Raw genomic sequence first — 18354 nt, 5'->3', positions numbered from 1 at the left:
AGTAAATTGTGTTCCAGGATCATTTTCCTATGGACAAGTTAAAGTCCCTGAAAAGTCACTTCAATGTAAATGTTGAGACAAGCTTTAGATTTAACAATATCAACTACAGTTTTAATGCACATAGTTTTAAAACATTTTTTTCCATATGTAACATTCATTAGTAATGTCAAAGCTCAGCAAGACACTTAAAGGAAGATTATTTTTTTATAGGCAGATATGCTTTATTTGATTTTTGGTTCTGAACATTTTCTGTGCAGGCTAAGTGGGAAATGCATGTCAGGAATGATCTAGGTAGGCCTTTTACAAATTTGTTTTAACATTGCAAGATTTAAATTTAAATTTGTGGTTGCCTTCCCTATGAAGTTTTGCTTGAGGAGAATAAACTGAGTTGGACAGATGTTTTTTTTTTCCTTCACTAAATATCTTGGCAAAAGACGTATGTAGCAGTTCAGCAGCTAAACTATATACTGAATATCATCATGCATTCAGGGCTTTATTGAATTAAATTTATTACAGGCGGTTGCTGTCCCATAGTCCAGGATAAGCTGCAATAAATTCAGATATAGTGAACATAAAATAGGAGACTGTTCTCCAGTGTGTTAGAGAAAGTATAGCAGCGTATAGTTTGTCTCTTTGTACTTACTTTTGCAGAATAAATTCTTAGATGTGTTAGGTGGCAAGTAAGAGTTTTTTGGACCTTTGTGGAGTACTATTTTTAAATGCAAGAAGCATAAAAATTACATAGATGCTTGTTTGAAAATAACATATATGCAGTACAGGCAGTCATACCTTCTTAGGGTAGCTGAAACTGCTCATAAAAAATTCCGATGGTTTTATTTCAGTGTATTAGTTACCTTCATCTTATTTTACTGGTCAAGAACATTATTACAAAGTGACTTGTTGATTAATGCATTCATATTTCCTGTTAACAGGGATTCCGGAGTCTTGTCATCCTTAATCTTGATGGCTAGATGACTAATAGCTTTGACTATGAGCATAATCTAATTGTACTCGCATATCTGAGTGAAGCTCAGGGGCTTTGTGTGTAAGAGTGGAGGAAAATGGTCCCGAGAAGAGAGAATTCTGACTTGTTTTTCAGATACTCATTGTCTCTGAACTTTATTTTTTATCAACTGTAGTAAGCATTGCTGTTCCAAGGAAAATAAGTCACAACTGAATATGTAAGCTTTATTTAAAAAAAATAAACAAAAATCTTGACTGGATGGATGTTGTCTGAGGACATTTACTAAAAGTGTCAAGCTGTGTTAGTTTTGGTGGAATCTGCCTCAGGCTACAACCTTGTCCTTAAGTTTACTGAAGTGCCAGAGCTCGTCTTCCATCTTTTCTGTAGACATTCCTCTGCTTTTGCAAGGATGAGAAGAAATGGAAACTTTTCTTAAATTACTCTTTTGTTTTGTTTTTATGGAATTTTTCTTCTCTACATTTCAATAGTAAGCAAGTTGCAATTAATACATGGCCTCGGTACCTCAATTGCTATGTGGTAAGAAACAAGTAGTGATTCTGTGGATTTTGAAGAGTCATTGGCAGTTCTGTGCTATAAAAGCAGTGAAGATATTTCTCTGGATCTCTGAATTCCAGGATAAGGTGGAGGAAGAAACTATGAGAACATAGAGTAGAAGCAGGACTGGGATGAAGAGACTGGATATTTCTGGAGTTCATGGCTGTCAGTGTGTAAAGAGGAGGAGAAATTAGGGTTTTCTGGAGGAAGTCTGTTAGGCCTGGGGAAGCATATGATTAGCAGGATCTAACCACTTAAATTCTGTTATCCCACCTGCCTAAAATTGGAAGGAATTTAGTCCAGGAGCACCTAGTATCAACACTCTTCTGTTAAACAGGTAGCTATGGAAGTCCTACTCATTTCACTCGCCCCTCCAAGGGGAACTCCTTACTGTATCTGCTGCTTCTCTTAGTTCTGCTCTTTGTCCAAAACATGTTAACCCATGTTTGAATGTTACTTCGGTTCTTTTTAACTACTTTGAGAAAGTTTTTATTTGCTTGTGTATTTGATATCAGATGCAATTTTCCAAGTAATATGCCATTGTCATACTGTGTTACAAAAGCCATACCATTACAAAAACTTCAGCCTACAGAAGGCAGTTTCTTTGAAAGAGGTGCAACCCAGGTATGTGATGTGACCTCCTTCATTCTACTTAAAGGTTACTTCATGTAATGTATCATCATGGATGACATACAGTTATATATAGTTATAGAGACTATCTACAATTATTAAACAATAAGAGCTGAGAAGCAGGGTTAAATATTATTCACACAAATGTCAAATTTCTACTTGGTAATTTTCATGGTTTTCAAAATTTTTAGCAGCTTCTCAGTTCGTCATGCGTTCTTGCTTTTTGTAAAAACTCTTGCAACAATAGCCATTCTTCCTTGCAGCCTCAGTTATTTCGCACTGTCACAAATCTTAAGTTTTTTGTATTCAAAAAGGAATGTGATTCTAGTGCTACCGTTTTTTAGTTTGTTTTTTCATCGTGTTACATCCAAGAGAACACTTAACAGCAATATACTGTTTTGACAATTTCCCATTTTGGACACTTTTTCATCTGTGTCTCATTTTTCCCTTTTGACTTGTAGATGCACTCTCAAACACATTGTTTTACAAGTTACATTGCCTCTCCTACTAAATAACCACTGTGTATTTTTTTTGTCTCTTTCAGGATACCAATTTTCCCTCCTTAGGTGATATCGTTTCCCATGTAGCCTCTTCTATCTGCCATATTGGGTTCAGGCTAGGTTGCTTGGTAGCTCAGGCTTCTGTAGGTATCTTTTTGCTCAAGCAGGAACGTCCAATTCATTTTTTTATGCGAAGTCCAAAGTATGATGGGAACCCAACTATTCATTTGTAAGTCAGTGTGAGTACCAACATCCTAAGTATACCAACACTTGTCTATGGTTCCTCCTGAAAATCCACGTCTTTTCTTACTAAGATTCTCAAAAAAAAAAAAAAAAAAAATTCCTAGGCATTGTTGCTGTAACTACTGTCCTTATAGCGTACCTTTTACCTCTCATTTTAAAGGAGAAAATCTACAAAGTTTTGCCTTTTAAGAGCACGACAGCTTGGTATGTGTTCTGGTATAATGTTGAGGAGAATGGTAACAGACATGTCAGGCAAAGCCTCGTGTATAATTATTATGGCAAAAAATACATAGCAGTTTCCTTTACATGCAAAATAATAGGATATGCTGTGATTTATTTTCTTGATGTAAATTATGTTTTGCTTAGCGCTATACTAGTGCTATATTTGCATCTTCTGTTGCAGATAATTCATTAATGTTTCATGCTGGTGGCATTCTCTAAACCTTTTGTAACAAAGGGCTTTTTATCATCAGTAGGTTACCAATATGGTCAAGTGATACTGATGAAATTACTTTCTTCTAAATGGAATTGATACTCAACAAATGTTATCTGCAAGTCAAATAGACTTTAGTATGGTGGTTTGGTATTACCTTTTGGTATTCCTGGCATGCACTTACTCATTGAACACTTCACTAGTTGGGAATAGTAAAATCATCTGCAAAGCTGCTTGGATAATAAGAACCATAAAAAGCCAAGCTCTTTGGGTGAGGCTACAAACATACAAGCACCAGAAGCTGGAGGGGTTAAAGTACGTGTGTAAAGTGCCAGCCAAAGGTAAGGAGCCTTGATCCATGACAGGTTCACACAGAGATCAGCCTGGAGCTGTTCCTTGCATGCCAGCAAATACAGTGTATTTTCATAGCGAAGTGTGTCAAGATTTTTCAGAATTCAAAATGACTTTCTTTCCTTAGCCTTGTCAGAAGTGTTTATCTAGTAGTTCTGTGCAATAACAACTCTTACTTCAAAATATGTGAATTTATGATAAATTAACCTATAATAGTTAGGTTTTTAAGCTGTGTTTTATTGAAGTTGTTGTGCTTTGAAATATTACAGTAAATAAGCAAACGAATTGCAGAATGGTTGAGGTTAGAAGAGACCTCCGGAGGCCACCTGGTCCAACGCCCTGCTCAGGCAGGGCCACCTGGAGCAGGGTGCCCAGGACCACGTCCAGGTAGCTTTTGAAGATCTTTGAGGAGGAGAGTCCACCTCTCTGGGCAACCTATGCCAGTGCTCAGCAGAGTTTTTGTTGTTGTTTTTTATTAAGTGTTTCCTGATGTTCAGTTAGACCCTTCGTGTGTTTCAGTTTGTGCCCACAGCCTCTTGTGTTGCATGAGGGTGCTCCAGGCCCTGAATTATCTTAGTAGCCCTTTGTAGGCCTCCTTCCAGTAGCTCCATGTCTCTTGAACTGGGGAGCCCAGCGCTACAGGTGCAGCCTCACCAGTGCTGAGCAGAAGTGAGCACCTCCCTCAGCCTGCGGACAGCTCTCCTCCAGGATACTGTTGGTCTTCTTTGCAACAAGGCCACGTTCACGGTTTGTGTTCAACTTCGGTGTCTACCAGGACCCTGAGGTCCTTTTCTGCAAAGCTGCTTTCCAGATTGGAAAGAAACCATAACACTAAATATTTTTCCTTAAGCTAGAGAGTCAGTTTCTTGTACGGTTCAGTTTTTAACTTGCAGAACCATTTTTTTGATGGTGATTGTAGTAGTTTCATAGCACTGAAAAAAAATGCAATTGCAGTTCGGTTGCCTTTACAAACATTTTTGGGACCACTTATTTTTCAGTCCTACATTAAAATAGAACTGTGCAAGATGCAATATAAATAAAAAGATATGTAATGCTTAATATAAATCAACAGCATGGAAACCTTCCCTTTCCTAGAAAGTGGGTTAAAATGGAATGCAACAAGATAGCTGCCTTTTTGGTTTTGTTCCTCCTCTTCAACATCTCTTCATCTTTTTCTCTGGGAAAAACACTTTGGCAGAAAATTCTTAACCTTCATTCTCTTTTGGATCGCTAATGGAAGAAAGGACAAATGTTGTAATAATGCTTTGGTATCTTTAATTGGCTTGATATTACAAGTAAGAAATACCCTGAACTAACAAAATAACTTTATTATACAAAAAAAAAAAAAAAGGGAGGGGGGGGGAATGGGAGGGTGTGTCCTTTCCCCTAACATCACCCGATCCCCTGTCAAAGGCGTTATTCATGAGTTGCTAGGCTGAAAATCTCTGCTGGTCAGGGTCAGCGGAGTGCTTCCCAGGCTGGAGCAGCAGTTTGTTCATTCAGGTCATAAGTCACTTTGGACCCAAGAGCATTACAACAATGTACAGTACAGATTTTGGAGGGAGCTGAGAGCCCTTAAAACCTGTGGTCAGATCTTAATGCTTGATGTTCTTGAAGTTGTTAGCAAGCAAGGACTGTGACTTCGGTATCTTCCTGGTCCACTTATGGTTTGTAGTTCTTTGCTTCTGCACTCCCAATACGTTCTCAGGCTTCTTAGTTCACCCCTTTCCATCATTTGGTTTTAATCCAAGAATCATCTTCAATAATTGTCTTATGCTAGTATTTCTTAAAATCAAACTTTGCAGATCTAATATCTGAGCTCTGAGTACAAAGTATACTATGTTGTCTTAAAATGACTTTCTTTCAAGTTTAATAAGTATACAGCTCAGATGTGGTACTTTTAGTGGTACTTAACTATGAGGAGAAAATCAGTGTGATCACAATTTATAATTCGTTGTAATCACATAAGAATGCAATACTCATCTCCTTACCTGAGGCACTCCTCTGTTAGAGAGAAGTGCCATTTCCGTAACTGTGAATTGGTGTTGGGTTTTCATGTGGTGTTGGGTTTCCCCAGTCTTCACTGCTGTTCAGGGTTTATTCTTGAGGAGCAGCTGTCTTCTGTGGGCAAAATCCTGTTTTGCTTTTCCCATAAAGCTTGCCCTTGACTCAACAGTTTCTAGTGACCACAACCAAAATCAGAGCCTCTCAGGAAACATTGAATGTGATACAATAGGTTTGGGCCTGCCGTTGCAGTGCTGCTCTTCATGCTGCATTTCACAGTTGTGGTAGTTCTAATAAAAGGTTTAATCAGAGCAGTGCTCAACTGATTTCCGTGTTTGGCTGGTTTTCTTTTGTTTAGCTGCTCTATCAGCAATATCTGAACATGCAAGAGCAGGTAAACATATCAGGCTCTCAGGTTTTAAAAATACTGTAGGGTTGGTGCTGAAAAATATGGGAGCACTGTCTGTCCTCTTTCCCCCAGCTAAACCATCCCAGCGTTTTAGCAATTTGTTATAGACGTTCCGAAATGTAGATAGGGCTCTCAGTTATGAAGGCACGGGAGAGCTGGGTGGCTTCAGTAGCAGCAGTGGTGTGCTTTGGTTCAGCATCTTCAGTTCATTTGTAGGGGATTCTAGAAATTTAAATCACTCTTAAGACCTGCTGCTGCTTTGCCAGCTTGTATCATTACTAAAAATAACTATCATTAACGTCAGTTCCTTTAAAATAAAATAACTGAATAAAGCAGTCTCTTCATTGTTTTGGGAATTGTTAAACAAGTACAGTAATGAATCTGTCTCGTTAATTTATAAGGTAGTTGTCTGAAAAAAAAAAAAACTTTTTGATTTAAGAGGTTATTCATTAAATATTACAGATTTACCTGCTGGGCACTTTTATTTTTGTTCTTGCATTAATGGAGTGGATTTGACAGTTTCTAATATATTTGAAAAGATAAATATTGTTTCAAATAGTCTAAAGAATAGAAAATATGGAAGCAAAACACAAGATTGTTAACTAGACACAGGCATCTCGCTATAGGGAAGGGGGAAAAATTTCAGAAGACTTCTGGGAAATGGAAGTAGCTAAACTATTGAAGTTATATGTATCTTCTACCTTTTGCTTCTCTTTCAATTCTTGAAAAGAAAATGGACGTGGAGTGTAAACTACCATTTAAAAGTAGTGTTTTAATTTTTCTCATTTAGTCCAAGTGAAGTTCTGTGACTGTCCCTGAAAGATATGAAACTGAACTCTTACTGCATGTTAAATACCATCTTTATAGTTCTGGTATGCAAAAGAAAACTTATTCAGATAAATTGACAGCCAGATTTATAGAACGAATAACTTTTAAGCTAAATTTGTAGTTAGCTTGAAGGGAGAATAGTGGAAATACAGTTCAACCAGTTAGTGCATCCTATTTTTTACTGTTTCATAGAAAAGTCCTGTTGTCTTCAGTTTCTGTCAGGGGAGGCTCTTCACCTGAGACAATAAGAGACAAATGATTACTTGTGCCTTAAGTGCACAATTGCAATTTGAAATTATCTCTGAGTTAAGTAGTGATAGAGAACAATGAACAATTCAACTTTCAGTAATACTATTAAGCATCAAAATATAGCAATTTTTATTTTCAGACATTAGAATTGATAGATGCATACAATAAAAGATTGTTTTTTTCTTGGTTATATTTATGTGCTGTATGGGAGAAGTTACTAAGGGATACTGGTATAGAAATGCTGTAAAATGTTGACTGAACCGTCATTTTAACTGAATTTAGGAGGAGGAGGTTAGTTTGTGGGCTAAACAAAATCACTACAAACAATTTCACTTGTCTATAAGCTAAAATTAGATAGTCTTGTTTTTTCACCATTTTGCAGACCTTTACGTATTTAAGCAGCAAAATTATATTTATATACACATTTATACACATATATGTGAATCATGAGTGTGTCTGCAAACGTAATATATTTATTATGCAAAAAACTTACCTTCTGTTACTCTGGGAAAAGACCTTAGTCTTTTTCAAACACAACAGTTTGGTAATGGCTGTATTGCATATTTTTGTACAGAAGGAATAGCTTGGTTCCCTTTTAAGGACTGAACAGGAAATACTAAATTCTACATAACTAATGCTGACTGGTGTAAGTACTCAAGCAAGGTATCATGAAGCTTATTTTTCTTGAAGTGGTGGGATACTCATTCATGCAGTAAACCGTATGTAGAATGTAGGATAGGATCGTATAAATTCCGTGACAAACCACAGGGTTTTCCAACACATGTAGTAGCAAATTCCTACTCAAAGCTAAAATGTGTCATTGAATTAAATAGAAATAAATAAAAGGTGAGAGAGAAGATTACCACAAACTATTTTTCTGGGACTCTGCAAAAGAAATCGGGCTTTTAAGAAACGAAGTGATAACTATTTTTTTTATTTCAGAAAAATGCTAGATGATGGAAAAAGCCATTAAATTGTAAAATTCAAGTAACTCTCCACACGCTGCAAGCACTGGAGAGATCCAGCTAATAGAAATATTAGTTTTTAAGTAGTCATAACCAATTCTGCTGTCAAACCCCACAGCACCTGTGTTCTGACTTACCCCTTCCAAAGGAGGGGCTCTCTATGTGGGAGGGAGGAAGGAGGGAGGAGGGAGCAGCATTTCTGGCTAGAAGCCTGTCCTTGTTTAGATTTCAGTGGCAGAAGGCCTGACCTCTTTCTGCTTTCTTGTTCTCTTTTCTGTGTGATTTCATGGTGGCTGACTCGCTTCATGATTAGTCTAAAATAAATCAAGAGCTGATTCGTACTCTTTTCCTGCCCCTGGCCCTCTCTAGCTAGATCACTGACTGCAAAGTTTCTGGAAGAATATAAATCTTGACTCTGAGGAACTGCACTGTCTGGTTAAGTTTCTTTACAAGGAATGCACATGTATGCTCCAAGTAAAAGAGGATGCTTGTGAAGTAGTCCTAATGAGGGCATAAAACTAGGGAGGAATGTTTATTAGAGTCTTAGACTGGTTTCTCCTAGGTGACAGTTATGAAAGCAGTGAACCTCCACTGCATGAATTATTGTGATCTTGGTTGTGGGTTTGTTATGATGTTTGTTTTGTTTTGCCTCTTTATTTGTTTTGTCTTGTTTCTTAACTAGACTTAGCTGTTTTGCATTTATGTAAAACTAATTTTTTTTTTTGCATCTCTTCCAGTAATAGTTATGCACGAGTGCGAGCTGTGGTGATGACCCGGGATGACTCAAGTGGTGGATGGTTACCACTTGGAGGGGGTGGACTAAGCTGTGTCACAGTCTTCAAAGTCATTCCCCAGGAAGAGAATAGCTGTGCTGATTTTCTTATCCATGGAGAACGACTCAGGGATAAAACGGTAACAATTTACATCTGTTTACTGTTCGACAAAGAACCCAATGCTTGCATGTGGTTGCTTGTAGACTGAAAAGTAAACTTACAGTCTCAATCTAATACTGTTGCTGAGCTTGTATTCATATGATTATATACTGAGACAGCCAACTATTTATTTTAGGTAACACCAAACATTTCTAGAATTAAAGATTTTGATCTTTCAGCAACTTTAAAACATATTTTTTCACTGTAGATTTTCATCCATTTGCAAAAACATTTTGCTATTCATTTTTTTCCAATAGAGGGTCAAAGTAAAATCTGTTTGTTGACCTGTTTATACACTGATGATACTGTGTTTATTAGCAGTGTTGTCAGTATTTAGAAAATGAGAACTTGTTAAGAACGCAAAATCGGAAGGAATTTCTCAGTTATGATTCAGTTAGATGTGGAATTTGATTATGGTAATTAAAAGGTAGCTGTTTTACATGAAACCCACTTCTCTATTGGAAGAAATCATGAAGTTAGCAGGTCCAAAAATTCATCTGGTTTGACAAATACATAGACAGTATTAATTTATCAGCTACATTAAATAGCTGTAACAATCTTGTCTTAAATAGCACCATGAAAGTGAGCCTCACAAAAGGAAAACTGGTGTAGAGTATCAGCTGTTGCTACCTGCAGACCTATGGAAGATGGAATTGGCTTACTAACATTTGCTGGGTTACTTGTATGCCAATACATTTTTGAAGGGAATGTCTTACTGTGGAAACAAAGTGAGGAAAGCACAAAATCTCTATCTTAGTGACTTCTATCAAAGGCATACTGTTTTCTGCCAATAATTTACAACTCCCTAAACTTAAGCTGTGTAAGCCTAAAAGGTAGAATTACTTCTCTACGCCATGCTGTTGATTCTTCTCAAGCATACCAATTTTTCCCTTGAGGCAGGACTGCTGAGTTTTCTGCCTTGACTGTGACTACTGTAGGAAGAGAGCATATAAATAGAAATTCTGCTGACTCAGTTGTTTCAGCGAGGCGTAGTGCTATTAGCAGAGTACCCTGTGTTCCCGCACAGCTATGTGCACCTGCAGTTCCTTCCTCACTTTGCAGTAGTTCCCTTTAGAACTTTTTTTAGCCGTATTGAAGCCGTTTTTGAGCAGCTTAATTGCATTTAGAAGTACTTGACAATTTTCTCTTAATTCCTAATACTTTCAACATTCACTGCTTGCCTTCAGAATCTAAGGTAATAAAATACTCAGAACTGAAGGCTGATTTAAAGTTTCTCCAGCATGCATATGAAAATGTTGTAGCCATCAGTGTCCTGATCTGTTTGTGTTCTCTCTCCCAATTCCCCTGGGCAAGCCTTGTTTCGTTTCCGCTTCTGGCAGAAGGCTTAAATGTGTCTGCTCATCTTCCTGTCCAAAATCCAGTCCATATTAGTATAAATATGTTTGCAGATTCCTCCCCCATAGCAGGGACAGGAAGAGAAATTTTGTTAGATAAGGATCAGGTCATCGATTCTAAAAAAAAACGTTCTGCTCTTTATTTTCTGTGTAGATAATGGTCCTACATTTGTTCTTAGTGATATTCCTGTGGATTCACTTTTAAAGCACAGCTTATAACCTTTTCTTAATGAAGCCAAACAACTGGTTTTCTAGTCCAAATAGGTTTGACAGTAGACAATTATGTTATGCAATACAAGGAAAACACCAAGAATATGAAATGTAATTGTTTGTTCAATATGTCTTTTTAAAGATACACACAGGCATTTCTGAAAATACTTCAATGGATTAACACCAAAAAAAAAGGAAAAAAGCTAATCCTTACAGATGGTCTTTTTTCTCCTCTTCAGTCACATTATACACTGTTAAAATACCTTTTTAAGTGGATTACATTTTGATTTCCTCTGACCAGCAGGTCTTTCTTTTGTGAGCAGCCCCAGCTTCCAGAAAAGGTGTAGAAATTCCCTTATCCTGGAAAAAATAATAAAAAAATAAACCACAAAACTACTGTAGCATGGAAATGTGGGCACTTTTTCTGTGAGATGGGGAAACATGGGTTTTGAAATATCTCAGCAAATACAGTTAGATCTATGGCTTTTACCTAAGATACATGGACAATATATAAACAGTATAACATGAACAGTAATACAAACAATATTACTGTTCAAGCCTACATGTTGAAGAAAGAATTTATTCCAAAGCAAAAAAATCCATATGTAAGGTAATAGATTAAGGTATTGTTGTGGTTTAGCCCGGCTGGCAGTCAAACACCACACAGCTGTTCGCTCACCCTCCCCCCTCCCTCTCCGGGATGGGGGAGAGAAACGGGAAAGTGAAGTCTGTGAGTTGAGATAAAGACAGTTTATTAAGACAGGGAAAAGAATAACAACAACAATAATAATAATAATAGTATTAATAGTAATAATGTGTACGAAATAAGTGATGCACAATGCAATTGCTCACCACCCGTTGACCGATGCCCAGCTGGTGTCAGAAGTGGGATTTTTTTCACCCCTATATATTGTTCAGCATGACGTCAGATGGTATGGAATACCCCTTTGGCCAGTTTGGGTCAGCTGTCCTGGGTCTGTCCCCTCCCAGCTCCTGCTGCATCCCTAGCCTGCTCGCTAGCAGGACAGAGAGAGGCTGAAAAGTCCTTGGCTTGGTGTAAGCACTGCTCTGCAACAATTAAAACATCAGCATGTTATCAGCGCTCTTCTCATTCTAATCCAAAACATGCCAGCTACTAGGAGGAAAATTAACTCTGTCCTAACTGAAACCAGGACAGGTATCTAGCTACTTCAATGGATATATTCAAAAAGAATGAGAGAGTTTTTCTCTTACTTTTTCTTGTAAACTGGCCTTAGTTGCTTCCTCTCTAAGTACTGCATCTGATGCTACTGAAAATTGCAATTCCATTCTAAAGTGCCAAATCTCTTCATATATGTTTTAGCATATGTGGGCATCTAATTAAGACTGTAGATCTTAGTCATCGTTATATAAATCATATACTTTGGGACTGAACATCAAAATACTAAAGTACCTCATCACAGTTGCCCTGGGGTTTTTCTCATCATTTCTTTATATACCTGAGAGTTAGGTTACTATCAGCACTGTTATGAACAAACTTCAGATTGCATGCAGAACATAAAAAAAAATAAAATAAAAAAAAAAAAATTGTGCAGTATGTAGCTATTTAAAACATCTCCTAGGTTGACAAAAAGCATTCTTATCAACCGAGAAGGAAATCAAAGTGGTGGCACCACTGAATTAATTTAGAAGAGGGAGAAGAGGGAATGCTCCCTGCTGGTTTACCCAGGTTGTTTAGATCTGTGTTGGAATGCAAAGTCTTCACAAAATACCCTTGACATAATTACACGTTTCCTCCTTTATTATACCCACCTTCCTAGATCTGGCTCCAGCCAGTCTGCTGGGAACAATTGCACTCCCTTCTAACCTGGTCACTCTGCTGCTCTGTTTTACTGTGTTTACAGTAGCTCACTTCTGTCTTAATGGCAGCAATGTTAAACATACATTACACTTACAGGTTTTTAGACTTTGGGAATCTTACGTTCTGAAACAAAAAGTCTAACAGAGTTTCTTGTTGTACCTTATGTTCTTCTTCAGTCCTTTCCTATGCAAGCTTTTACTGAAAAATGTGGCTAGTACATTCTGGATCACCAGTCAGGGTGGCAAGTCTAAGTTTAAAATCTTTCTTTTGAACAGCAAGTAATTGTGTAAATTGAAAGATGCAAAGCTGAAACTGAATATAAATGCTATTCTGTTCTAAAAATCTGCTTGTTGAATTACTTCATTTCAAACTTCAACACCAATTAAAAAAAAGTAAAAGATTGATAGCTGTAGTACAGTCCTCACATCTTTCTGAATTGGGGGAAAAAAGCATGCATAGAAAAATAATTGTCATGGGGTCATGGTGGCACTGAGGGCATATGCTTTGTAACAGTAATATGGTCAGGTCATGCTGCTTGGTCCCAAGACAGGAGAAAAGTCTTTGATTCTATGAAGCAGTAAAAGTATTCAAAAATATGATCAAAAACGATATGCTTATGTGTTTCTAGGTTTGGTCTGTAAATGAGAAACTGTGAAACTATCTGGATGTAATGTTGTAAGCTGTGTAGAACACTAGAAACCAGTAAAATAGTAACTGGCTCCAGTTTATAGAGATGCTCAGTTATAGGGTCTGTTACCAGAATAGAAATTTCAATCAAATATAAGTTTTTCTCATATTTGTTTCCAAAACAAGATAACGATGCCAATATCTTGAATATTCATCTCAAATTTGTTTGAAAACACTTGTCTTGGAATTGTAAGATTTCTGATTTTTGAGAAATTTGTCTATACAAGTCAAGTAGATTTAATACCTTTGAAGAATGTGGCTTGTAGAGGTGAGGAAAGAAGCAGGCAAGTGTGTTTGAATAATTATGAACTCATTAGTGTTGCACTTAATGAGATCTGGATGCTATATTGGCAAAGGATTTTCATATTAAATAGTAGTAAATAGGTACACAGTACTACATATGCTCTGGGAATTGAGTGGGTTTTTTTTTTTTGCAGTTGTGTGCTTCTGGAGTTTGCAATAATGAGTTTGAGAATTCTACATCTCCCAATGAATGCTGAGATGCCTGCTTCATACTGGCATGGAAGTCTTTATATTAACTCTCCAAGTGAAGAGAACTGTCAGAACAGTAGCCCTTGTTTATTAAGAAATGCAATTATTTTTAGTCATATTCATTTACTTCACAATTTCATAGATCTTCCTTGTGGCTATCACTGAAAATCTTAGGGGTGGTCTACTTAAAAAGGTTTAGGAAAACAGATTTTAGTAGCCACGCGGGAAATCATGATACTGTCTGTATGATACTCTCTGCACGTACAGTCTGGAGAGATCACAACCATAAATAAAAAAAGTGTAGTAAAAAATAAGTGGTGTTTGGGATATTCGAGAACTCAGAAAATTGCAACTTTTGATGCAAGTGTTTTTTCCCCTTTCAACATACGTCTACTGTATTAACTGGTATGTTTTCATACATCTCTAGTGCTGTAAAATCAGTGTTGTCCTGTCCTGTCAAATTCATTGTTTCATTAAATCAGGCTGAAAATAATTATGCTGGTGTATAGGATGCTTGCTTGTTTTGTTAATGATTGTTTCCTACAATGTTGTGTAGGTTGAGTTTTTGTTTGGGGGGTGGCGGGGATTGTTTGGTTTGGTTTGCAAATCATACCCTCTAAAGTTCTACTTCATTAGTTTATCTTCAGTGCTAGTATCTTGTAAAAATATTTATCTTCCAGATAAGTATTTTCAGTGTAAAGAAATCTGTATTAACTCCTGCAGGAGCAGGTGTTCACTGAGATACTAAAAAATCAGCCTTATAGTACTGTTTACTGATTTTTGGATGAAACTGCCTGCAAAATACAGTGTGAAAATAGTTGGTGTCTAATATAGCAGAGATCTCCCCAAAGTGATCACAGATCAAGAAAATGTGATGGTGTGAGAAGTCTTCATTTTGAACTGCTTTTCTTTTTGGAGGAGGCAAGATTAAAATCATCAAAAAATAACAAAGAATGATCAGTTAGTACACCGTAGAACTGCAGAATGATTTTTGTTGCTGCAGTACCTTGTAGGGAATTTTTAGGCAGTAAATATATATATATGTATAGTACTCAGAGTTGAGAAAAAAAGACTTTAATGCTGAAAGCGTTTGTATGTGTGGAAAGAATGCCATCCTTCTAGAGACAGGGTTAAGAGGCAGTAAAACTTGAGAGGAGATGATTAGCAGTGGGCTGCAGTTTAGGGGGAATAACTAATGAAGAGCAGGAGGAAAAAAAAATACTTGCCTATGTAATAAATAGACAAGGAAAGGAGAGGAAGAATGCAAAGGATATGTAAGAATAAGTACAGACAGATTTTTTTTTTTTAACTTAGAGATTTTTCTATTATGTTTTTAATTAATTTAATTTTCCCACGTCGTAAGAAATCTTGCATTTTTCTGTCCAAAAGAAAGCTGCACACATAGCAAAATTAACTGTATTTTCAGAATATTAATTTTTAATGTAGAAATGATAAAATGTTAAAATTCCTTGCTCCACTCTGAGTGTAGGTTTTCAGAACCTAATAGAATGTAGAGATACAGGTTATCTTGCAGTGCATTTAACTACACCTGGTGATACAGGAACAGATCAATGCACGTCCCTTCAGACTTTCTTGTTTATCTCAGATTATGTATCAAGAAACATTCAATGCATCAATATTACATTTAATAATTTTTGAAGTAAATTGAATATGCAAATATATGTAAAAACTCAGCTAACTTAGTAGGGAAAAGATATGAAGCCTGTGACTTAGCCTGATAACATTGTGTATGTATACCTGTAATGGTTTTGTAGCCAAATAATTCTGTGTGTTGTTATTAATAACTATTTCCCTTATAGTTGAAAATGAACCATAAACACATTTATTTAAGTACAGACAGTAATACGGACAAGAAGCTTGTAGTTTGATTAATTTCAGTTTTAAAACGATTCTCCTGTATTTTCTTTCTGCCTTTCTTTAAGAAAACTGCCTTGAAACCAGCATAAAGTTAGTTCAGCGCTCAAAAAATGCGTAGAATAAGTATACACATAAAACTACCAGTAGTACTAGATATTAGCACACTAATGTTTTTTTCAAGGTGAGGTTTATTTCGTTTGCTGAGCTTCTAGTAAGCGTGTACTGACACAAGTGCTTGTTGCAGGTATGAGAAGCCTCAGAGGCTGGGAAGATTTGCTCAGTACACAGTGTCCCTAATCCATACTGCCCTATCAGTAGCTGTTAGTGCATAATTTGGCCATAATGGCAACTAAGTTAAAATTACATCCTTGTAATAGGAAGAAATTTAAACAGAGGCTTTTATCTGCTCTTTTGATGCATGTTTTCAGGTAATTCATGAAGGCTACATTTTGTTCTCAAATTTGCTGTATTAGTCAGTGATACCTTTTCCTTCTGTCTTATTTCTGGAAGGTGGTCTTGGAATGCACGTTGAAGAAGGACCTCGTTTACAACAAAGTTACTCCAACTTTTTACCACTGGAAGATTGATGACAAAAAGTTTGGCCTCACATTTCAGAGTCCTGCTGATGCAAGAGCATTTGATAGAGGTATTCGGAGAGCAGTAGAGGATATTTCTCAAGGCATGTATTCAGATGAAGGAGCATTGATGGTTTTTCTTGTGTTAAATAATGGAGATGATACTATGCAAAGTCCTTTGATTCAGTGCCAACAGTATTTAAAGATGTGGATTGATCAATAACATATTGAGATTGTAACAGTTTTTAAATAGTATTTCTGGCATTTTGAAAGTACCATTCATCCAAGCATCTTAAATCGTTTCACAAGAAATACTGAGGTAATTCCCAAAACATCTCTACATAAAAAAGGATTGCCTTATTTTTTTTTAGAGGTGATGAAATGGAGGAAGCTGGAGTGTTAGTGTCTTACTTGCGTCTTCTCAGAAGCTTGTTACAGCTTCAGTGTTCTTAAACTATAAAATCGAATGACTTGAGACCTTTTGAAATCTCTTTTTATCTACTGATAATTTCAGTTCATAGTTGAATTGGTGTACTAACAGTTGACACAGTAGCTCTGAGAACAGATTTAGATGGGACCGTAGAAAAATTTTCTCTAATAATGATATGCCTAATTGGCTCTAGAGCTTCACTGACCTCATGGAAGCTAGTGAACAAATTGAAGCTTTTAATGCCTCGATTTTGAGATATATGAAAAATATATTTTGAAAATACGATATATATAGTGTTAGGTGGGGGGAGAGAGGAATGGCAGAGAACAGGTATCCACTGAGTGGACAAAGCATATCTTTCAGGCTTGTGTAAAAAAAAAAAAAAAAATTGTGCTGTGAATTTAGGGGGGCTTTAATGTATGTTACCATATTAGCAAAGGGTGAAATGTGTTTTTGAAGGAAAATGCTTTTTGTCATATTAGAATGACTTTGAATTGTGCTGATCCCTGCAAGAGAAATAACGAGACACTGACTCCTTTTCTGTCTTAGGGTCTCACAGTTGCTATTTCTGCTGATTTATAGCAAAAGAACATAGCACGACATGTATTCATGCTAACCAAATATATCTGCCTTTAATTTTCATATGCTGCATTAACAAGGATATATTCCCTTCCTTCAGACTTACAATGACTCTTTGAAAATCCTTCGTAAGAATGGTGTGAAGAAGATAGGAGTGTGGCTAGGAATATTTAGTAATAAAATCACAGAAAATAGTAATTAATAATACTTAGTAAAATCAACTTGAAATAGGATGATCTTCTGGTTAAAAAAGTAAACAAGCCTATTTATCATAGTTAGATATTGAAGAATGGTGTCAATTCTGAAAGCAGTATACAGTAAATAAAATAATAACTTTTTCCATTTTATTTTTAACCTTTTTTGTAGGCTATCCACCTTCCCAAAATGATGGTGAAGTGGCAGAAGACTGCTTTCAAGTGAGTATTTTAGTTTTTATATTAATTATGCAGTTATTTTTTGAATAAAATGTTTGAATGATTTGTTTAATTAGTGTGAATAAGCAAATAAGAGCAACAGCAAAACTAAATTTAATGAAATAAGTTCCAGAACAGTGATCTAGAAGATTCGTGTTATTATCTGTCCTAAACTAAGAAGTCAATATTTAATCAATAGAATGATTAACGATCGTGAGTTTCAGTTTAAAATGCATCTTCTAGGTTATGTCATCTTTGGAGTAAAGAGAAAATCGTTTTTATTCACACTAGCTTGAGGGATCAGTATCTTCTTTTTCTTTTACAGGCACATCCTGTTTGTTTTCCTAGGTTACACTCTGCAGCGATATACACTTCCAACACTGAATGATTGGGGTTGAAAAGATGCTGAGATAATGGTAGAGGAATCTAGTCTAAACAAGGGCAGAAGTTCAGATAATTTAAAAAAAAAAAATCACTGAAGATAAAGTAGTCACTTGCTGAGATTCAGATTTTTTACAGATCCTTATTTGCACTATTTGATTTCTAGAGGTTATAATAGCAGGAGAGTTGATAACTTACCACCTATTATGCTTTAGAGTTACGATACTTTACACAAATACCATATCAAATACTGGAGCACTGCCTGGTAACGTGCAAGAATCTGTGTAACTAAAAAGCTAGTAATATAAACAAATATTGTAGACATATATATATACAGTAAATAGCTGTAACGCAACTGAGTAAAAGCTACTTGTTTGTGTGTGCCTGTAATCTTGTCTTCCCTGTTCATAGTTTCAGAGAAAGCCTTTTCTTTATTTACACAAACATTGAC

General features: G+C 36.3%; 1 protein-coding gene across 5 annotated transcripts in view; it reads left to right on the top strand.

Annotated features, from left to right (window-relative positions):
* SPRED1 (sprouty related EVH1 domain containing 1) overlaps nt 1-18354 on the top strand; it is a 57523-nt gene that overhangs the window by 25375 nt on the left and 13794 nt on the right. For all 5 annotated transcript variants that reach the window (XM_040557847.1, XM_040557846.1, XM_040557850.1 and 2 more), the window contains exons 2-4: nt 8869-9043; nt 16036-16204; nt 17476-17525. In XM_040557847.1, the coding sequence (XP_040413781.1) occupies nt 8869-9043; nt 16036-16204; nt 17476-17525 (394 nt within the window). The remainder of the gene's footprint in view (nt 1-8868; nt 9044-16035; nt 16205-17475; nt 17526-18354) is intronic.

The sequence above is a fragment of the Cygnus olor genome, chromosome 5 (assembly GCF_009769625.2).
Source record: "Cygnus olor isolate bCygOlo1 chromosome 5, bCygOlo1.pri.v2, whole genome shotgun sequence".
Lineage (NCBI taxonomy): Eukaryota > Metazoa > Chordata > Aves > Anseriformes > Anatidae > Cygnus > Cygnus olor.
The sequence above is the reverse complement of the archived record's forward strand: the minus strand, read 5'-3'. Positions and strand labels throughout refer to the sequence as shown.